Genomic DNA, 23,545 nt, shown 5'->3' with positions numbered 1-23,545 from the left:
AACATATTGACTTGGCAACAGTGCCACTACCAAGTTCTGCTATTCTCGAAGACGCACACAAGACGACCACCTCTAGCACATCAATTTTCATCTTTTTACGAGACCATAGATAATTTCCAGAAAGACATTAGACTATATGAATGATTTGTATTTCCTACTTATTCTCGAACATAGTCATTTATGGAAAGTTATTATTTTGTGTTTAAGCAATTCTCTTGAAACTACGTTCATATTAAGATTTTTCCGCACTCAAAAACCTACCACAATGGGCGGAGACACGTTTCGTCCTCCTGTCCCCCTCCCCTTGATCTCGGTCCTGATTATACACCGTTATTTTCAAATATATTTACTACGTCTGTAAGATAGAAGTGTAACCTACAACCATTATCCACTAAAGAAGTGCTTAATTCTTCTCCTCTCTAACGACATTTTCATCTTTCCTGTAAGGGTGTGACATTTTTTTCTAGTTCATCCATTCTAATGGTGTTCATTCCCTTGGATGATATGTGTCTTCAACGAGAAGTAACGACAGCGGTTTATTCCACATAAATAATGTACTCTTTTTTCTTCCGTTGTTTAGGATGTGTACCATCACGTCTGTGACTCGAAGCCAGTCATTTCTATATTTTTTCGACTATCACACCTTCCTTTGTCTTTTCTTACAACCCGTACCTAAATTCCGCACAGCATGCGAGGAATCGTGTGATCAATTTCGTAATATTCACCTTTTTCCCTAATTTTTCAGATTATGTAATTGACTCACCCTATTTTATTTCAGATTGTAGAAAAATTAATCATAGTCTAGTAAATCAATGTATTTACGGTTTCCACACGTTTATTTCCCTTCACTACGTTTCGCCCAAAAGAGTTCTGATACTCTGTGATGAGTTTGATTTTGTTGTTGTTGTTGTTGTGGTCTTCAGTCCTGAGACTGGTTTGATGCAGCTCTCCATGCTACTCCATCCTGTGCAAGCCTCTTCATCTCCCAGTACCTACTGCAACTTACATCCCTCTGAATCTGCTTAGTGTATTCATCTCTTGGTCTCCCTCTACGATTTTTACCCTCCACGCTGCCCTCCAATACTAAATTGGTGATCCCTTCTTCTTGTCAAGTTGTGCCACAAACTCCTCTTCTCCCCAATTCTATTCAATACCTCCTCATTAGTTATGTGATCTACCCATCTAATCTTCAGCATTCTTCTGTAGCACCACAATTCAAAAGCTTCTATTCTCTTCTGGTCCAAATTATTTATCGTCCATGTTTCACATCCATACATGGCTACACTCCTTACAAATACTTTCAGAAATGACTTCCTGACACTTAAATCTATACTCGACGTTAACAAATTTCTCTTCTTCAGAAACGCTTTCCTTGCCATTGCCAGTCTACATTTTATATCCTCTCAACTTCGACGATCATCAGTTATTTTGCTCCCCAAATAGCAAAACTCCTTTACTACTTTAAGTGTCTCATTTCCTAATCCAATTCCCTCAGAATCACCTGACTTTATTCGACTACATTCCATTATCCTCGTTTTGCTTTTGTTGATGTTTTATACCCTCCTTTCAAGACACTGTCCATTCCGTTCAGCTGTTCTTCCAAGTCCTTTGCTGTCTCTGACAGAATTACAATGTCATCGGCGAACCTCAAAGTTTTTATTTCTTCTCCGTGGATTTTAATACCTACTCCGAACTTTTATTTTGTTTCCTTCACTGCTCGCTCAATATACAGACTGAATAACATCGGGGATAGGCTACAGCCCTGTCTCACTCCCTTCCCAACCACTGCTTCCCTTTCATGTCCCTCGACTCATAACTGCCATCTGGTTTCTGTACAAATTGTGAATAGCCTTTCGCTCCCTGTATTTTACCCCTGCCACCTTCCGAATTTGAAAGAGAGTATTCCAGTCAACATCGTCAAAAGCTTTCTCTAAGTCTACAAATGACAGAAACGTAGGTTTGCCCTTCCTTAATCTAGCTTCTAAGATGAGTCGTAGGGTCAGTATTGCCTCACGTGTTCCAAGATTTCTACGGAATCCAAACTGATCTTCCCCGAGGTCGGCATCTACTAGTTTTTCCATTCTTCTGTAAAGAATTCGCGTGAGTATTTTGCAGCTGTGACTTATTAAACTGATAGTTCGGTAATTTTCACAACTGTCAACACCTGCTTTCTTTGGTATTCGAATTATTATATTCTTCTCGAAGTCTGCGGGTATTTCGCCTGTTTCATACATCTTGCTCACGAGATGGTAGAGTTTTGTCAGGACTGTCTCTCCCAAGGCCGTCAGTAGTTCCAATGGAATGTTGTCTACTCCCGGGGCCTTGTTTCGACTCAGGTCTTTCAGTGCTCTGTCAAACTCTTCACGCAGTATCGTATCTCCCATTTCATATTCATCTACACCCTCTTCCATTTCCATAATATTGTCCTCAAGTACATCGCCCTTGTATAGACCTTCTATATACTCCTTCCACCTTTCTGCTTTCCCTTCTTTGCTTAAAACGGGGTTTTATGATTCTTGAACCAAGTGTTAGCTATGATTAAGTTATGCTTTGTGCAAAATTCTACCAGGTGGCTTCCTCTTTCATTTCTTACCCCCAATCCATATTCACCTACAACGTTTCCTTCTCTCCCTTTCCCTACTACCGAATTCCAGTCACCCATGACTATTAAATTTTCGTCACCCTTCACTATCTGAATAATCTATTTTATTTCATCATACATTTCTTAAATTTCTTCGTCATCTGCAGAGCTAGTTGGCATATAAACTTGTACTACTGTAGTAGGCGTGGGCTTCGTATCTATCTTGGCCCCAATAATGCGTTCACTATGCTGTTTGTAGTAGCTTACCCGCATTCCTATTTTCCTATTCATTATTAAACCTACTCCTGCATTACCCCTATTTGATAGCCGGCAGCGGTGGTCTAGCGGTTCTAGGCGCGCAGTCCGGAACCGCGCGACTGCTACGGTTGCAGGTTCGAATCCTGCCTCGGGCATGGATGTGTGTGATGTCCTTAGGTTAGTTAGGTTTAAGTAGTTCTAAGTTCTAGGGGACTGATGACCTCAGAAGTTAAGTCCTATAGTGCTCAGAGCTATTTGAACCATTTTGAACCCTATTTGATTTTGTGTTTATAACCCTGTAGTCACCTGACCAGAAGTCTTGTTCCTCCTGCCACCGATCTTCACTAATTCCCACTATATCTAACTTTAACCTATCCATTTCCCTTTTTAAATTTTCTAACCTACGTGCCTGATTAAGGGATCTGACATTCCACGCTCCGATACGTAGAACGCCAGTTTTCTTTCTCCTGATAACCATACCCTCTTGAGTAGTCCCCGCCCGGAGATCCGAATGGGGGACTATTTTACCTCGGAATATTTTACCCAAGAGGACGCCATCATCATTTAACCATACAGTAAAGCTGCATGCCCTCGGGAAAAATTACGGCCGTAGTTTCCCCTTGCTTTCAGCCGTTCACAGTACCAGCACAGCAAGGCCGTTTTGGTTAGTGTTACAAGGCCAGATCAGTGAATCATCCAGACTGTTGTCCCTGCAACTACTGAAAAGGCTGCTGCCCCTCTTCAGGAACCACACGTTAGTCTGGCCTCTCAACAGATACCCCTCCGTTGTGGTTCCACCTACGGTACGGCTATCTGTATCGCTGAGGCACGCAAGCCTCCCCACCAACGGCAAGGTCCATGGTTCATGGGGGGGGGGGGGGGGGGGTTGGTTTTATTGAAGGTAATAAGTGATTTCCTGAAAAAAATTCTCTTCAGTTAGTAGCGAGTGACGAGCTATTACGCGTGCAGTACCTCGTAACCTATGTATTAAGCTCCTCTCAATTTTCAATGTCCACTTTCGTAGCTAATTATCTATTTAAGAACTACAAGATACCATAGTAATATATTACATAAATTTCTTTCTCATATTATTCGTTTCTATCGCTGTCTATTTCAAGTACTTGGTTAATGGTCTTTACAGCTTCTTAGGAAGAGAAACTACATTTCAGGGTCATTTCCTGAAATATTATCTTAGATTCTAAAGAGACTAGGTAGTTTTATCTGAAATATTCTGAACTTTTTTGGTTTGTTTGTTAAATAATGTACATACATCGTAACCAAGTATAACTGTTCTTCGACGAATAGTTTATTCTTCTACCTATCTAAGCCCAACAGTGTTGGTTAATTAGATAGTTATAATTTTTTATGTGTCTTATACTATGAGTTCAGCGCCACTCAATAAATTAACAGCGATATTTTAGCAATCAGTCCCCAATACTTTTGTCACAACCATTAAGACACTTTTATTGAACAGGCAGACGTATATCGATTTTCGATTTCCTGGCCACGTGTGTTGCCTACCGGGGACGTGGACGTTATCAATCAGCCTGGTATCGACTATTACAACAACCTCATCAACGAGCTGCTTGCCAATGGAATTCAGCCTGTGGTAAGTAACAACTGACAGCATCCACAAGCCTCATCTCGTGCAGCACCCCTTTCTTGCATTTACAGACATCTACATACAGCAGACTGATGATGCCCATATGAGAAAAACGAAAGATTCTTATTCTTTACAGCTGTAACAGAATTTTTGAGCCTCTCGTGATAAAGGCAGAAAAAAAATTTGAATTTTTCCGTAACATCATATAGGTACTGAGACATAACCCCCTTCGTGTCGGGTTGTTTATTTCACTGCCTTAATGAGTGTAGCACATATGCAACTCTTTTGTATTCAGTAGAAAGAATGGCAAAATGTAGTTCTGATTGTGGCACTTGGTACTTCGGACCATGAGTTGCGAACGGCCAGCAACGCAAGTATGCACTGGGGCAAGTCAAAAATAAGGGAAATTGTTTCCAAAACTACTGTGAGAAACAATTAGTTCTCCGCGTGTTTGACAGTGCGACAATCATAATATCAACGGTAACCAGAAGAGATATTACAAGAGATTCAACTATACGACTGTTTCTAACTTTCCCCGTTAGTCAACAGCCTATGCAGATGCAGAAGGCAACTGACCTCGGTAACCAATGAAGAAAACGGTAACGAGTATTCCATTGAGTTAGTGAGAGTGGTATCAGAAACATAATTTCTGCGGCGGTGTATAAGTTCTTACCCTTCAATGGAACGACATTGTCGTTCTGTGTTCAGGCAATACAGCTGAGCACTGCTGCTGTCTGGATTAGTCCCAGGACCATTATAAAGGGAAAAAGAAAACCGTCCACAATTTGTTCACATTAGTTCTAAAAGGAAACGGTGGGCACATTTGGTGAAATCATGAGACCAAGTGAAACTGAAGGAAGATTATAATTTAAGGACCGTCCACGGCGATGTTTACACATACAGGGCACAATATAGAAAACTAGGAAAGATTTATGAAGAAATTCGCCATTGGCTCCTTAGTGAAAACAATTCCCTAATCGATTTAGGGAAACACAGGGAAACTTCATTATGAATGATTGGACCGAGATTTAAATCTTTGTTTACCAAACCTGAACCCAATATTTTGACCAAGTGCCAAATCTCATGGCGAGAATAGTAGTAATGTTAATACTAACACAAATATTAGAATTTGGGTAATGGGGTGAGGGAACAATAGCAGTTTTGTAACAGGTAGGTTTCTGTAATGATAGCATATAATAAGCAATAATAATTAACATAAGCCGCCCTAGCGGCGGCGAGTGGAACTCGCTTCAAGGTCACCCGCCTTGCTCAGCGTTGCGCAACAGAAACACACAGCCATGAAGTATAACCCACCCACCTCCCCAGGAGTCGGAACTCCCGCACCCTATGGAAGATATAGATGCTTAGTGGACAATTAGAAGGAGTGATTGATGTACAAGGAGATGTTATTGCATATTATCATGCTTAATAAAGAAACCTATCCTAAAAAAAACTATCAGCTACTGAAGCATCTGTATCTTCTATAGGGTGCGGGAGTTCCGACTCCTGGGGACGTGGGTGGGTTATACTTCATGCTGTGTGTTTCTGTTGCGCAACGCTGAGTAAGGCGGGTGACCTTGAATCGAGTTCCAGTGTAACGAATTCCGCTTAGTTACACTGAAACAGTTCTTGCGAATGGTTCATGAATTCCCTCGGTAAGACAATGGCTGATGTCCGTCTTTACCCTTGGTGAACATAACCAAGCATTCCCCTCTCAAGCTGTTGCTGGGACGTTGCTTTCCTTTTTGTATCAGTGCCACTTTACAGATATCCAGCAGTTTAGTGTATGGAAGCTCCAATGAATCCATTGCACACATAAGAGATCACGAAAACGACACAATAAGCGAGTGTACATTTTCGTTATTAACTTAGACTTAAAGTTGCTAGCGTAAGGACAGCTATAGTTAACATATTAAGCTATATTTCAACTAGCGCAGTTCAAATCTGTCATACCTTCCGCACGTTGAGGCAGAGTTTGTCCGTCATTTATTGCACTGCTATTATCTTTGGATCGTTCTTGCAACCTGTTCATTTCTGCACCCATTTTTATATTCGGCATCCATCACGAAGCTAGTATTTGGAGTAATTCTTATGAAGATATTAACCTCACATTAAAAACGATTACATCCTCGTTTCTTAATGGAAGCAATATTCTTGATGTAGCATGATACAAGGGCTATTTTCATTCCAACTTCCGATTGGTCACTAAATGGAAAGCACGATGAATATCAAAAATGTTTTATTAGAGACATTTAGTCACACCTTGCAGCTACTTCGCCAACTTTCCAATAACCTCTTCGTAGAAGGCACCCACCTGTGCTTTCCTACAATTGCTTACGTTGGTCTGCAGCTCGTTGTCCTCATAGCCAACGGTTCACGTGAGCGAAGATACGGAAATCAGAGGGAGCAAGTCCAAGCTGTATGGTGACCAATCACTTCCCACCGAAAACGCTGCAGATGCGTCGTTTCTGCACCTGGAGTATGCGGCAGAGCACTGTCATGAGGAATGAAACTCATGACACTTACGTTATGTTGGCTACATGAAATCAAACCGGACGCCTCGACAGGCACTTTACACCCGACAGGAACTCTATTGTTCTAAGCAGCTTTGTATGCTCACTATGCGCTCAGAACTGAAAAACACGCTGTGACGCCATCGGCAGGTATACTAGAGCAACATATCTGCGCAACGTTTAATCGGATTTCCACTGTAGTTTTAACTTGGCGACCAATCGGAGGTTGAAAAAAGAATTGGTCTCGTATCAGGTCATCACCTTGTGTTCTCAAAACACGTTACCAGAAAAGATTACAGGCATCATAAGGAAACTACAAGCCTACATCGCTGCTCCAGCATCCCTCAACACCACTAGGCCTAATTTGATAACTTGACCAAAAACTTCATCAAGTTTTACAATACACTACACTGTCTGCAGGTTACAATGTACCACTTCGATCTCCCTCAAGCACTGCAGTACATCGGAGGCTGGCCCAACGAGATGCTGGCAGACTACTTCGTTCAATATGCAAGGATACTCTTCCAAAACTTCGGTGAGAGGGTGAGTAAAACTTTAAAAGTTCTTAGAGGCTTGAACCACGTTTACTTCACCAAGGGTAATGACGCGGTACGGTTACACAGGTGAAGTGGTGGATCACATTTAACGAGCCTGCTGTCTTCGTGAACGGCTACGCGGCGGAAGGTATCGCCCCTTCTCAGCCAGCGTCGGGCATTGGTGACTACCTGGCGACACACACCGTCATCAAAGCACACGCACGGGTCTGGCATCTGTATGATGAAGAGTTCAGAGCATCACAGAACGGTCAGTGCCTCAAGAGAACAGAACAATATAACTACTGTCCACCGTGACTCTGGCGACAAGGGAAGTACAGCATAGATGGTTGGGGAATGCTTACAGTAATGACAAGGGCTGTCGATCGTGAAATCAACCTACTTAAGTGACTCTGACAATGGGCAGATTGCTATCTCCCAAAGCCAGGGAACAATCATTTAGAAAACGGCGAAGTTAGTCGGGTGTTCTTCGTGCAATAATGCATCTTTGTAAATCAATACAACGCTATTATATGCCTAACATCGTCCATAAAAATAAAACTTATTTGTTTCATCAGAACATTAGCGGGTCAAAAACAAGATAGATGAGCTTACTTTATGCCTAGAAGATGTGGAAAATACTGATAGGATATAACCACAGGGATAGAGAAGTTAAATATCAGAGATTAAAGACTTGCAACATTTTAATCTAGAGTTAACATGGAAAAAGGAGGAATTGCAGTATATGTAAAAATGGAACACACAGTCAAAACATATTGAAACAAATAGTTTTTATGTTGATCAAAACCCAGAAGTATGTGCTTGTGAGTTGTTACTCCAGAATACTTCTTTGATAATTGTAAAATTCAACAGATCCCTTCTACAAAACTTACAGTTATTTATGAGATATCCAGATGCATTATTTATCTGCCTGCCAGACAAGAAGAAAAAGTTAGTAGTTGTGGAGATTAGACTAAAGATTTCTTAAAAGGTACAGACTAGAATTACAATTTGGATGTTTCAATCTAATTTCAGCAGCCAATTCTCAACTCATGTGCAGCAAGAAAGTAGAACATTGAATGATAACTTGTTTGTGGACAGTGCTCAGGATGAAACAATTATGTCTACCCAGTTACTAAAAGACTATATGATTGTAATGGACAATTAATAGAAATAAATAGTATGGCACTTCACAACCTTTCTATAAACAGTGCTCATGGCGAAATAATTGTGTCTACCCAGTTGCTAATAGACTATTTGATCATAATGGACAATAAATAGAAATAATCTCTATGGCACCTCACAACTTGGAGACAATTTCGTATAAAGCAGTGAGGCTTACTTATGTGTTACGTAACAGGGGTGCAATGAGATTAGGTACATCTCAGAAGAGATGCAAGTATCCAGTTCAATTTATTCCATAGTAAATTTGTGTCAATATTTGAAAGTTACTGTCCTGAATAATTATCCAAAAGATTCATTAAAAAAGAAGTAAGTCATGAATAACTAACAGATATAAAATCTCATGGAAGAGGAAGGGAAAAGTTTATGCAAGGGCCAGGACAAACAGAGATTCTGCATTACTTGCATACTGCATAAAACGCTGTAGAACTTAAAAGGAAATTCATTAAAGTATCCAGATGTGTGCATGTCCTGAGCCAATTAAATGATTTAGACAATAAGATTAAAGCTATATGTGACATTGTCAAATGGAAGACAAGAAAGCCAGTCAGTGTACACGATTACATAACAGTTAACCTAAATGACAAGGTTTTGACTGCTAATTCACAAGTTTCATCACCTTTAAACATCACTTTCTAAATATAGCAGGAAATAGAGGATTAAATTGTTCAGTTGAAGAAGCAAGAAAATATATTAAAAATATCATTCCACAAACCTTTAAGCAACTAGAAGTAGCATCAACATGGTTCACAGAGGTTAATGCAATTATAGAAATTCTAAACAACAGATGCTCTTATGGAGTTGATGGTATTTCATACAGAATTCTGACAAATTGTTTCAACTTAATCAATAATGTCCTTAATATAATCAGTAATAAGCGTTGCATCCGTGGCACAGGCAATTTTTCCAGACAGATCATAGAATTATTAAACTACTTCATTACAAACATGATAAGACAGACTTAAACAATTATCGTCCAGTTTCTTTACTGACTTCATTTTCCCAAATATTCGAAAACGTAATGTGCTGAAATGTAGTCACGCATTTAGTAAACAATTTATTTAGCATATTGCAGTCTGGATTTCAGAAAGGCTGATAATGTTATTTATACACTGCCTTATCTGATACCAAAAGCCTTAAATAATAACATATCGCCAGTGGATATTTTCTCCCCAAGGCCTTCGATCTTTTAGATCATTATTCTCTCTAAAAAAAAACAGGTTTTATGGAATTGATAGCTTTAAACTCAGTTGGTTTCACTCATACTTGACTAACAGAATCCAATACATTCTGCTGAATAATTCAGACGTCGGAAAGGTAGAAAATTTTTGCGATTGGAAAAAAAAATCACAAATGGAGTCCCACAAGGTTCAATTTTGGGTCCAGTCCTACTTCTTATATATCTGGATGACTTTCACTGAACATTAACAAGAAAAATTGTTATTTTCTGCAAATGATACTAGTGTTACAGTGAATCCCATTAGAGAGAACATGAAACAAAAGTTAGTAAATGATATTTTCCAAAGAATTATTAAGTTGTCTGCAAATGAGTTATCACTAAATTTTGAAAAAACACACTACATTCAGTTCTGTACAACAAACAGAACCGTATCAATAATTCATGTCGCACTTTAGCAGGAGTCAGTGAGTAGGACAGAATGCTTCAAATTTTTGGTGGTTCATACTGATGAAGAGGTGAATTGGAAGAAGTGTATTACCGAGATTTTCCACCAATCAAGTTCAGCTACTTTTACTCTTCATATAATTCCTAATCTTAGAAAAAATGTGTCAACCTCTTGACGTATTTTGCATATCTCCATTCTATTATTGCCGTACAGAATAATTTACTGGTGTAACTCATCACATAGGAAGAAAGTATTGATTCAAAAAAGCTAGCACAAAAAATAACAAGTGGTATTCACTCACAGACATCAGTAGGTATCTTTTAAAGGAGCTAAATATTTTAACTGTGCCATGGCAATATATATTTTCGCTAATGAAGTAACTCATAAAATGTCCATCAGAATTTAAGAAGAACAGTGATGTGCATACTTACGCTAGAGGGAAAATGACCTTTATTACTCATTGTTAAAGCTGACAGTGGCTCAGAGACGAGTTCATTAAACAGTAATAAAAATTTTTGCTCACTTTCACACTAATATAAAATGTCTGACAGTAGCGGAGCAAGTCTTAAATTTCATTTGCAGTCATTTTTCCCACACAACTCTTCCTATTCCATTGATAAATTTCTACTTCAAAACTGGTGGCTAACAAAAATATTTTAAAAATGTTTTTAAGTGTAATTGCATAGTAGGAATAAAACATTAATGTGTTCATTAATATTAACACTAATCATGTATGCAAGAATACATACACTATAAACTGACTCGTTCCATATCATTTCGATGAGAGAATCGTTCAAATGATCTATGAAACATGTAACTAACCTACTAACTGAAGTGGTTGAAGGACGATGAAATAACGTCTGGACGGCAAGCCATCTGATGCAACACGAGGGTGTGCTGAAAAGTACTGACTCAGAATTTTTTATTCTCTTCCCATAATCGGATGAGGTATTACATTTTATGTGTATTACTCGCATGACTTCCCTATTTGCTGACACACCTTGCAACCCTCTGCTGCTATAGGGTTCCAAACTGTACCGTGTATCAACAGGGTGTCAAACGTAACTTTATAGGTGCATAAGAAACGGCTCAACAAACTCAAAGGATGTATTCCAAGAACTCGTCCAGACAAGCAGCATTCTCTTCTTCAGCATGACAATGTCATATAATTTAATTTATACGTAAGTGTATATGTATATGTATATGGTTTGGTATACTTTACAGGTAGTGTGGGAATCACACTTAATATGGATGGGCTTGAACCGGCGAGTGACACAGAAGGGGAAAACGATGCCAGTGAACGAGGACGACAGTTTCAGGTGGGTGTTTCAGCCCTGCTGTCAACCAGTTGGCGGTCCTCTAAATTTTCCGTGTATTGCTAGTACCTTAGAGTGTTCAACGGATAGCAATCACGCGAGTTATGAAGCCTACATATGAGAATTTTTTGACAGTGAGGAAAACTAATGTTCATTCTGTTCTGCAGATGGGTATCTTCGCACACCCAATCTACACTGAGGAAGGGGATTACCCACTTGTGGTGCAACAGTTAGTGGATGACAACAGTGCTCGTGAGGGACGAAACCACTCAAGGCTACCAAAATTCACACAGGAAGAGATCGAATACATTAGGGGTGAGTCTCGAAATACACAGCAGTGGAGGATACTTTGGATTCAACAACTGACGATATAACATTTCTAGTACTGTCAGGATATGACTGTGATATAAATTGTTCCTATCACATTTTCGTTCAGCTTATATCATTATTTCTAATGAAATTTTCTGACTGAATCATGTCACCATCCCAGTGTTAACATCAGTAGATATTGAGTCTCTCGCCGCTGGAATTCGTTTCATCGGCAAGTTTCGTTGCCTGTATGTTGAGCAGAACCAGAGAGCTTGCTGAGTCATACACCCGAAAGGATTCTCCAGGAAAACTTTCGAAGAAACAGCACTGTTTGTTTCACAGTGTGATGCTGGAGGATTAGAAAGCATTCTTGACGTAATATGAAGTGTCAGCTAAGATTCAAGAGGCAAAGCGGCAAAATAGCTGACTATTTTGATCCTGAAATCCGTCAGCCACAAGGGTGATACCACAGGCTTTGAAACCAACAACACTGCTGGGCTTAATAGTCAAATATCTCCTATATTTTCGTTCTCCTTTATACAGAGTAATAGAAACGCTTTGAAAAGCTCGTTAGGGCATTGCAAGGTAGGTTGTACTGAGAAGTATTTGTTAAGTAAAAAGATTCGACACGTTGCCCCATTTCCGAGTTAATTAACCTTGAAGTTAACCGATCAGGCCACTGCGCGCGCAAACTCAAGCTGCCCGCCAGAGACGGTGTCGTCAAAAGTGTTCTTCGTTTGGTTTCCTAAAACCGAATAAGGGAGTGATACAAAAACTGGACATGGAATGATAGTAAGAATGGAACCCGAACTAAGGATAAACAGTCTTATGCGCCATAACCTATGCTATGAGAACAAGTATCTGGCGGGCCGCTTGAATTTGCTGGCGCCACGGCCCGAATGGCTAACGTTAATGATAATTAACTCGGTAATGGCACAACGTGTAGAAATTTTTCTGAACAATTATTTTTAAGCAAAACCTGCACTACAAAACCCTTCTATAATTTCCCGACTCTTTCTGGCATCGGTTGCGCTGCACATCCATTCGCTCAGATCAGAATAACCACCTTTTCGTCATGAAGAACGGAAACAAATTCCAAAGTCAGTGTATAAGAACTTTATGGAAGGACGTCTCCAAATTATATAATGTAATAGATACAAACGCTACTTTATACATGACTTGTGTCTTTAGGCCGGCCGGTGTGGTCGAGCGGTTCTAGGCGCTTCAGTCTCGAACCGCGCGGCCGCTATGGCCGCAGGTTCGAATCCTGCCTCGGGCGTGGATGTTTGTGATGTCCTTAGGATACTTAGGTTTAAGTAGTTCTAAGTTCTAGAGTACTGATGACCTCAGATGTTAAGTCCCATGGTGCTCAGAGCCATTTGAACCATTTGTCTCTTTATGAATAATAGAAATGGCTGTCCAGAGCCTGAGGCAATACGATTCCAAAAAATTCCTGGTAACAGTGAAACAGTACAGGTCTGTTCTCCACATTACGTTATTGAGTCTTGTAACACGCAACTATCAACGTATGCAGTAGAAGTGCCAGCGGCACTTTATGCATGAAGATTTCAAAGTGTTTCTTGTAACATAGAAAATGATTTTTGTCACAGAACCTTTCAAAAACATATGAAATGCAAATATTGTCAGTAATTAGTGGCAGTCATCTTTTATACAGGGTGTTACAAAAAGGTACGGCCGAACTTTCAGGAAACATTCCTCACACACAAAGAAAGAAAATATGTTATGAGGACATGTTTCCGGAAACGCTTACTTTCCATGTTAGAGCTCATTTTATTACTTCTCTTCAAATCACTTTAATCATGGAATGGAAACACATAGCAACAGAACTTACCAGCATGACTTTAAACACTTTGTTACAGGAAATGTTCAAAATGTCCTCCGTTAGCGAGGATACATGCATCCACCCTCCGTCTCATGGAATCCCTGATGCGATGATGCAGCCCTGGAGAATGGCGTATTGTATCACAGTCGTCCGCAATACGAGCACGAAGAGTCTCTACATTTGGTACCGGGGTTGCGTAGACAAGAGCTTTCAAATGCCCCCATAAATGAAAGTCAAGAGGGTTGAGGTCAGAAGAGCGTGGAGGCCATGGAATTGGTCCGCCTCTGCCAATCCATCGGTCACCGAAACTGTTGTTGAGAAGCGTATGAGCACTTCGACTGAAATGTGCAGGAGCTCCATCGTGCATGAACCACACGTTGTGTCGTACTTGTAAAGGCACATGTTCTAGCAGCACAGGTAGAGTATACCGTATGAAATCATAGCGGTGAATCGAGGAAGTACAGTACATACTGATGAAACTAAAATGAGCTCTAACATGGAAATTAAGCGTTTCCGGACACATGTCCACATAACATTTTTTCTTTATTTGTGTGTGAGGAATGTTTCCTGAAAGTTTGGCCGTACCTTTTTGTAACACCCTGTATAAAAATTCATGTTTTATGGCTGATTCAAAATAGATGCTAATTTATTAATTATTGAAGACACAAAAATAAATTTTATACGATTTTTGTCGTTAAGTGTTTGGTAATTTGTTTGTGGCCTCGTAAAACTTTGAAGCTGACCAAGACTCTTACTCTGATGCCAGCCTTTCGTACTTGGTTAACTTACAAACGATCAGACTCCAGCTCCGTTGTCGACTGAAAGGTTTAACTGGGCACTGATTCCTTCCTAGTGTTTCTAAGTCTCTAATGGTACACATTCATGTGGATCATTACTTGTATTCAGATTCCACAGCATCGTCGTGACGAAATGGAAAAAAAGCTTTATAAATTCTTTAGCAAGGTTAAAGCTGTCGTTTCGGTTTATCAGTCAACTGAAAAGGAAATAAACCTTGTTACAGGGTCGGCAGACTTTCTCGGAATGAACCACTACTCAACCAACTTCGTGACGCCTGGCCTCATAGGTGAATCGCCTTCCAAATCGCGGGACTCTGGAGTGTATACAATGCCTGGTGGGGTAAGCTCATATTACTGCTTATACAGAAATACAAGGGACAAAAGCATGTGAGTGGAAAGACCCTTGAAGGTTCTCAAGTTTTTAAAAATTGCGACCACAAAGGTAAGAAAATTGTGATACCACATATGCAATTGCTCACGACTCCATCCAGGATCAGATGCTATTTCTTACTCTCGACTATTGGTACACAATAATGCTGGTAAGTTTTGAAACATGGCAGGTGGCTGTTGCATTGAATCATTGCAGGACATTTGAGAAAAGCATGAGTTATAAGCTGGAACAGAACAAACGATCCATGAAGCTCATGATCATGATGACATATTAGAATTTTATTCCTTTTAAACAAGCTATTTTTTGTAGGCAGTTTTTCAATTTTGATAATAGCTTTTCATAACCGGATTTCATAGCCAGTTTGTTTCCAAATACGTAATTACAATCTGCTCATAGTGCGCGATACAAGATCAATCTCAACATGTTGACGTAAGATTAATTTATTTATTATATTTTTTTACTGCTTTGTGAAAGCAGAGTAATGGAGAAGAAAGTTAATGGCAGCCTGCAGTTATAACTCTTGTGGGGGATAAGTTACTTTTCCACAATTACCGTCTCAAGTTTATATTATAAACCTATACGTTAGAACTATTGTAAACCTGAATACTTCTGTCGAATTTCAATGCCTGTTAAATCTGAAAAAAAAACAACTGATATACATTGCATTACAACCATGTAAACAATCGATTTTATAAACTAAATATTTCACTACAACACAATATCCACTCCACGAAGTGCTGTAGAGCAAAGAATTATGTGAGTATTTTAATTTTAATATGACATTTAACACAAACCTTAATTTACAGTTGACTCTAAACGTTTTCAGCAACAGATTACGCTACGCACTTAATGAAACTGACAAATAGAACAACCAAAACCGAGCGAGGGAGCGCAGTGGTTATCAAACTGGACTCGAATTTGGGAGGACGACGTTTCAAATCCGCGTCCTGTGGACCTGATGTAGGTTTTTCAGCAAATTTTGGATTGGTTCCTGTGGAAGGCCACGGCCGGTTTCCTTCCCCATCCTTCCCTAATCCTATGGGACCGCTCGAAGTTTGCCGGCAGGAGTGGCCGAGCGGTCCTATGTGCTACAGTCTAGAACCGCACGACCGCTACGGTCGCAGGTTCGAATCTTGCCTCCTGCATTGATGTGTGTGATGTCCTTAAGTTAGTTAGATGTAAGTAGTTCTAAGTTCTAGGGGACTGATGACCTCAGAAGTTAAGCCCCATAGAGCTCAGAGCCATTTGAACCATTTGAACCTTGCTGTTTGGTCCCCTCACTCAAATCAATCAGTCGACAACTATAGATCGTGCTTCAGTGTGTATTAAGTACTTGGAAGCGCAGTCTCACAGAAAGAACAAACCTTACGTAGCGTACGTTATAGAAGTAGTATTATATGAAAGTATCGTGAAGACAGCAACAACTGTAGCGAATAAATCCTATAAAACCACAGCAAATAAGCCCTGAGCAATGTGATAATCTCATAAAGCCTAGATGGTTAGTAAGCAGTGTACATAAGGGAGGTATAAATATTACCCAATACGGTACCAGCAATAATTTTAATGCGAAACCTAGGAATTTTAGAGTCTTACATAGGAAGATGGAAATTGTAAATATAACAAAATAACAATTTCTATCTGCAATGATATATTTCAAGAAAAGAATAGATGTGTGTTTCCTGGGACACGGCAGCAACAATTCGGTCCAAATTTTGTACACGGGTTGTGCCTAAATAATTTTTCACTGGTCCTCTAAGGATGAGGTGGGATGGAAATGGAAGAAATTTCGAAACTACATAGAAATATCTTGAACCGACAGCTTTCAGATTTGATGGGTGTGTTAGTGATGCAATAGTTTGTGATTCGAAATTTAATCAAACAGCAGAAGCGTAATCCTGAATCCTCTTCAAACTGGTAGTTAAAAATGGAACTTTGCAGAATTTTGAGAAAAAGGCATCCAAGAGGAAGAGAGGTGGTGGCGTAAAATTCCTGCTCAGCCATCAGATGTTGCGCTAGTCAGAAGGGTTACATTCCGGCTCACGCCCCACAGCTACGTGGAGTGAGAAAGTGAGACACTGCTGATGGTGATTCGTCCGTCGGATCAAGAAGTGAAAACCGCGAAAATACCACTCTAAACTGCCCACAACCTCTCATCACAGCCATACACGCGATGATTGATACTATGGCAGAAGGCAACGGCAAATTGCCTCCACTAGCAACTTCTTCAGAACAGTACGTCGAGATTCTCTGATCTTCTTCCAAATCTTATTTCCTTAGCCCAGGACTAACTTATTTCTATTCTGCGAAATTCCCCTCAGCAAATAGGTAGTATGTACTATTTAAGTTCGATGGTTGCGAAAAGAAACCTGTAATTATTACACTGTATTAATACTTTCACGAATACGCCAGAGGATTTCTTGGATTTTACACTATGGTCTTTTTTCTTTCAAACACAGACTTGGAATAAGTGAATGTAAGTAAATGGTTAATGCCAGACTTTTAACTAATGTGGAGATAAAATTTCCAACAAACTAATTATTATACACTCCTGGAAATGGAAAAAAGAACACATTGACACCGGTGTGTCAGACCCACCATACTTGCTCCGGACACTGCGAGAGGGCTGTACAAGCAATGATCACACGCACGGCACAGCGGACACACCAGGAACCTCGGTGTTGGCCGTCGAATGGCGCTAGCTGCGCAGCATTTGTGCACCGCCGCCGTCAGTGTCAGCCAGTTTGCCGTGGCATACGGAGCTCCATCGCAGTCTTTAACACTGGTAGCATGCCGCGACAGCGTGGACGTGAACCGTATGTGCAGTTGACGGACTTTGAGCGAGGGCGTATAGTGGGCATGCGGGAGGCCGGATGGACGTACCGCCGAATTGCTCAACACGTGGGGCGTGAGGTCTCCACAGTACATCGATGTTGTCGCCAGTGGTCGGCGGAAGGTGCACGAGCCCGTCGACCTGGGACCGGACCGCAGCGACGCACGGATGCACGCCAAGACCGTAGGATCCTACGCAGTGCCGTAGGGGACCGCACCGCCACTTCCCAGCAAATTAGGGACACTGTTGCTCCTGGGGTATCGGCGAGGACCATTCGCAACCGTCTCCATGAAGCTGGGCTACGGTCCCGCACACCGTTAGGCCGTCTTCCGCTCACGCCCCAACATCGTGCAGCCCGCCTCCAGTGGTGTCGCGACAGGCGTGAATGGAGGGACGAATGGAGACGTGTCGTCTTCAGCGATGAGAGTCGCTTCTGCCTTGGTGCCAATGATGGTCGTATGCGTGTTTGGCGCCGTGCAGGTGAGCGCCACAATCAGGACTGCATACGACCGAGGCACACAGGGCCAACACCCGGCATCATGGTGTGGGGAGCGATCTCCTACACTGGCCGTACACCACTGGTGATCGTCGAGGGGACACTGAATAGTGCACGGTACATCCAAACCGTCATCGAACCCATCGTTCTACCATTCCTAGACCGGCAAGGGAACTTGCTGTTCCAACAGGACAATGCACGTCCGCATGTATCCCGTGCCACCCAACGTGCTCTAGAAGGTGTAAGTCAACTACCCTGGCCAGCAAGATCTCCGGATCTGTCCCCCATTGAGCATGTTTGGGACTGGATGAAGCGTCGTCTCACGCGGTCTGCACGTCCAGCACAAACGCTGGTCCAACTGAGGCGCCAGGTGGAAATGGCATGGCAAGCCGTTCCACAGGACTACATCCAGCATCTCTACGATCGTCTCCATGGGAGAATAGCAGCCTGCATTGCTGCGAAAGGTAGATATACACTGTACTAGTGCCAACATTGTGCATGCTCTGTTGCCTTTGTCTATGTGCGTGTGTTTCTGTCAGTGTGATCATGTGATGTATTTGACCCCAGGAATGTGTCAATAAAGTTTCCCCTTCCTGGGACAATGAATTCACGGTGTTCTTATTTCAATTTCCAGGAGTGTATTTGTGCATGCATCTTGATGAAGTAGAGTGCGGTAGAAATAATATCTAAACTAAGTATTTAAATTTTCAGCACTATGCTTGGGGACTACGAAATCAACTGAATTGGGTTGCCACCGAATACCCAGGATATCCAATCTTTATAACAGAGAACGGTCTCTCCAACTCTGGAGGGCTAAACGACACAGACCGCATCGATTACTTTACAGTAAGTAGATGTTTTCACACGAATCTAGTAATCGCTTTTACTCTCGGAATGTTATTTCATTACCAGCAATCTGCGGTATTATTTTTAGGAATACCTCGGAGCTGTCCTAGAAGCGATAAACACTGATGGTGTTCCAGTAATCGGTTACACGGCGTGGAGTCTCATGGACAACTTTGAATGGAACTCGGGATACACGTGAGTACCTGTCATACTTGCTTCTGTTAAATGAAATAATACAGATAAAACGTAAATATATTTAGTTATCAATAAATAATGGCGCCCTCCTTGGAGTTGGTACAACATAGTGTCAAGTTGAGGAATGTATCATATTTCCTAATGGCTTTAGTTCGTCTTCGGGAGTTAACAGATGATTAGAAATGGAGAGAGGTGGGACGAGGACAGCGGCGATATATTCTCAATACGATGTTCTAAGTTGCCCTGTGTTGGTACATTAATTTTTCAAACAATGTCACACATCTTTATGTCACCACAGAGTTAATGAAATATCTCTAGTAGTTTAAATAAAATCCTTTTGAGTTCTAGGACGTCTCAAAATGAAATGCTAAAGCAGTTATATTGCCCTCAGTTCTGGCGTCTGTACAGGGATATTAATCAGGGCGAGCAATTTATTCCCTCTGAAGAGAATCAAAACAAAGGCGGTCGAAACGTCGGTAATATAATACTCAAAAGGATTTTACCCAAATTGACACCGGTAGTGGAAGCTTACGAAGTTATATATCTAGTAGTGTTTACAGAAACTAATTCAATATTTGGAGCATTGGAGCAACTCCAATGCAAGCCAAACTTAATAATTTAGAAGATTTCGGTAGTGTTTACTTCTTTCCAAATGAATTTCAGAAGACATTATATACCCTCTGTACTAGTCTGAATGTCCTATAGTCACAATCATTCAGCAATCTCATACATTCTAAGACCCCAAAACATTATGATCACCCACTTAAATGCGTGTTGATTCACCTCTGGAACGCAATACGGCACTGGTTCTGCGTGCATGGATTCGGCAAGTCATTGGCAGGTTTCCCAGTGGATGTGACACGAGACGTTTACGCACAGATCACGCAATTCCCATAAAATACTTGCCGGTGGCTCGTGGCTGCTGAGTTGTCACACAGCAGGGTAGCACATGTGTACCGTCGGCGAACTGAATGGCCAAGATATGAGTGTCAGCTCACTATCAAGCTTCTCGAACCACTGTTCACGACTTTGACATTCTGACACCGTCATCATCAAGGAATATAAGGGGTTCTCAATAATGTCCTGTTGGTTCGTAGCAGCCATTCATGTCTTCGATTACTGTCATAGGTCCCATGTATGACTAAGCGAATGTTCTCATCTAATTTACATGTTCATTCGCCAAATTTTAAAATTAGTTACATGGGTCATTTTGTACGATAGCCGTAATGGGTCATTTTGCACGAAAATCGTCCAAATGGCTCTGAGCAGTATGGGACTTAACATCTGAGGTCATCAGTCCCCTAGAACTTAGAACTGGTTAAACTAACTAACCTAAGGACATCACACACATCCATGCCCGAGGAAGGATTAGAACCTGCGACCGTAGCGGTCGCGCGGTTCCAGACTGTAGCGCCTAGAACAGCTCGGCCACATCGGCCAGCATTTTACACGATAGATCGTAATGATGTGAAACGAGTCATGTTACAACATCCCTTATTAATTTGTACATATGCTTATTTTTTTGAAGAAAAAGAAGAAAAATATACAGGTGCAAGTTACTAATCATTAAGTAATAAAATAGTGTCGGCTGACATTTTCTGCGACCTATCTAAGGCATTGGACTCAGTAAATCACAGTATTATATTAGTTAAATTTAAGTTTTATGACAAAGCAAGTTGGCACCATGGTTAGCACACTGGACTCGCATTCGGGAGGACAACTGTTCAAACCGGCGTCCGCCCATCCAGATTTAGGCTTTCCGTGATTTATCCTTAATCGCTTAGGAAAATGGTGGGATGGTTTCCTTGAAGAGGCGGGGACAAATTTCTTCCCATGCTTCCCTAATCCGATGGGACCGATGACCTCGCTGTTTGGTCTCCTCCCGCAAATCAACCAACCAACAAATCAGGTTTTATGGGATTTATGTTATAGCCAACCAATGGTATAACGTCATGTCTCAGCAAGAGAATGCAGAAAGTTGTACTTAGTAACACAACCAATATACTCCGTGGACGTAATTCTGACTTCGAGGGAATCACTTATGGGATTCTGCAAGGCTTAATCTCAGATCCACCAATGCTTCTCATACATGTAAACGATCTTCCGTCTAATATACAGCAAGCAGAATTAGTTCTTCTTGTAGATGACACTGCTGCTGTAATCATTTCAAGCATGCACACAGAAACAGAAGAAATGGTAAACAATGTTCTTAAAAGTATCATTGATTGGTTTTCTGTGAATGGTTTTGCCCTCAATTAAAAAAAAAAATAACATTCAGTTCTGCACATCTCGGGGAACTATACTAATGACAAGTGTAATACAGGCTGAGAAAATAATAAATATGGTTGAAACTTCAAAATTCTTAAATGTCTATATTGATGGGAATTTAAATTGAACAAAGCACGTTTTGTTACTTCTAAAACAACTTAGTTCAGCCACATTTCCACTTCGAATCATCCCAAATATTGGGAGAGACAACTGAGTAAGTTGACATACTTTGAATATTTTCATTAATTAATGTCATTTGGAATAATGTTCTGGGGTAGCTCGTCTTTATGAAAGAAAGTCTACGTCACTCGAAAACGTCCTGTAAAAATAAAATGTGGTGCTTACCCACGATCATTTTGCAGACATCTGTTTAAGGAGTTAGGCATTAAATCTCCTTATTCAGAGTATATTCTTTCCCTGATGGAGTCTTTTGTAAATGATGCACTGTAGTTCAAACGAAACAATGCTGTACATAATTACAAACCAGAAGGTAAAATGAGAGTCATTATACCACATTAAGTTTGTCTTTAGCTCAAAAAGGGGTGCACAATGCTGCGACAAAAAGATTTTATCACTTGTCCGACAGAAAGCAAAGCAAAATTTCGAAACAGACAGCAAAGAAAAATTTGAAAACAAACTAAAGAAGTTTCTGTATCACAACTCCTTCCATTCCGTAGAAGAATTTCTATTATCATAATGTGTAAAAGGTCGTGGGTAGGAATTACTACCATATTCACAAATTAATTTTTAATGGACAAATCGTTTGGATTTATCATACATAATCATCCAAAGAACATGAAACTAACCTATAGCACAGTATTGCACCCATCGGGTCATGTTTGCATCCCTTAGACAAATCATTTTTCGAGCAGTCGTCCGCCTCTATGATGCGATTTCCAGACCCTACTATCGACCCTGTGTCATATGAAAAGTAAATCATCCACCCAGGCGACATGTGTCCATCGATGCGCAGTCGAGTCTCGATGATTCCGTGTTCAGTCCAAGCTCAGTTGACAATATCGTTTGGTCAACATGAGAAGACGTATCGGTTTTGTTGCTGCGGAGCTCCGTGTTGAACAGCGTGCACTGGATAAAGTGCTCAGAAACACTTTTGCTTGGACAGCCACTGTACTCCACGCCAGATTTATCATACAACGCCACCTTCCCGTCTCTACAGAGGGAGTATTCTTCACACCGGCGAGTTCTGTGATGAGGTATGACCGTCCAATACCTTGCCACATTCCCCTGATTCCGCTGTCCTTCGACCACTCTCCATAGACTCTCACTTCAGTAACACGCGAACAGGCGACCAGTTGCTTGTTCTCAGGTGACCGGTCGTAACAACATGCCCTTCGTGAAAGGCGCTTGTCTCAGTAAATTTCACCAACTGCGACGTCTACCGTCACTAGAGCGAGTCCCCACTCGTCTCTGATCAGCTTATATACTCGCGTTGGGCAGTGGTCACAACGTTGTTGTAGTATGTAATCCGATCCTGGACATCTCCTTTAGTACCACCTTCACCTCCCTGCATTTCCAAACAGACTACTCTTCTCTTGTCGTGTTCGCCTCATAATTATTCTTCTTTCAGTTTTCAATTTTCCATAGGCCTTTTAATGAACGTAATCGTGCTGTTGTTACGACATTTGTTTCGCGTTCTTGGCCGGCCGCGGTGGTCTAGCGGTTCTGGCGCTGCAGTCCGGAACCGCGGGACTGCTACGGTCGCAGGTTCGAATTCTGCATCGGGCATGGGTGTGTGTGATGTCCTTAGGTTAGTTAGGTTTAAGTAGTTCTAAGTTCTAGGGGACTTATGACCTAAGATGTTGAGTCCCATAGTGCTCAGAGCCATTTTTTTTCGCGTTCTTGAGAAGGGCATTTCAAATCTTCGTCCAGCTATCAAGATGTAGCTTCTAGTAGCTTCCAGAACTTATCTTTGAAAAGGCCACATCCAACTTTCTTCTC

General features: G+C 41.1%; 1 protein-coding gene across 1 annotated transcript in view; it reads left to right on the top strand.

The window, feature by feature from the left end:
* LOC126413101 (myrosinase 1-like) overlaps window positions 1–23,545 on the top strand; it is a 144,485-nt gene that overhangs the window by 109,789 nt on the left and 11,151 nt on the right. The window contains exons 14-20 of the mRNA XM_050082996.1: window positions 4,314–4,448; window positions 7,376–7,498; window positions 10,039–10,050; window positions 11,779–11,926; window positions 14,785–14,900; window positions 18,989–19,123; window positions 19,212–19,318. Of these exons, the coding sequence (XP_049938953.1) occupies window positions 4,314–4,448; window positions 7,376–7,498; window positions 10,039–10,050; window positions 11,779–11,926; window positions 14,785–14,900; window positions 18,989–19,123; window positions 19,212–19,318 (776 nt within the window). The remainder of the gene's footprint in view (window positions 1–4,313; window positions 4,449–7,375; window positions 7,499–10,038; window positions 10,051–11,778; window positions 11,927–14,784; window positions 14,901–18,988; window positions 19,124–19,211; window positions 19,319–23,545) is intronic.

This window comes from Schistocerca serialis, chromosome 7 (genome assembly GCF_023864345.2).
Source record: "Schistocerca serialis cubense isolate TAMUIC-IGC-003099 chromosome 7, iqSchSeri2.2, whole genome shotgun sequence".
Taxonomy (NCBI): Eukaryota; Metazoa; Arthropoda; class Insecta; order Orthoptera; family Acrididae; genus Schistocerca; species Schistocerca serialis.
The sequence above is the reverse complement of the archived record's forward strand: the minus strand, read 5'-3'. Positions and strand labels throughout refer to the sequence as shown.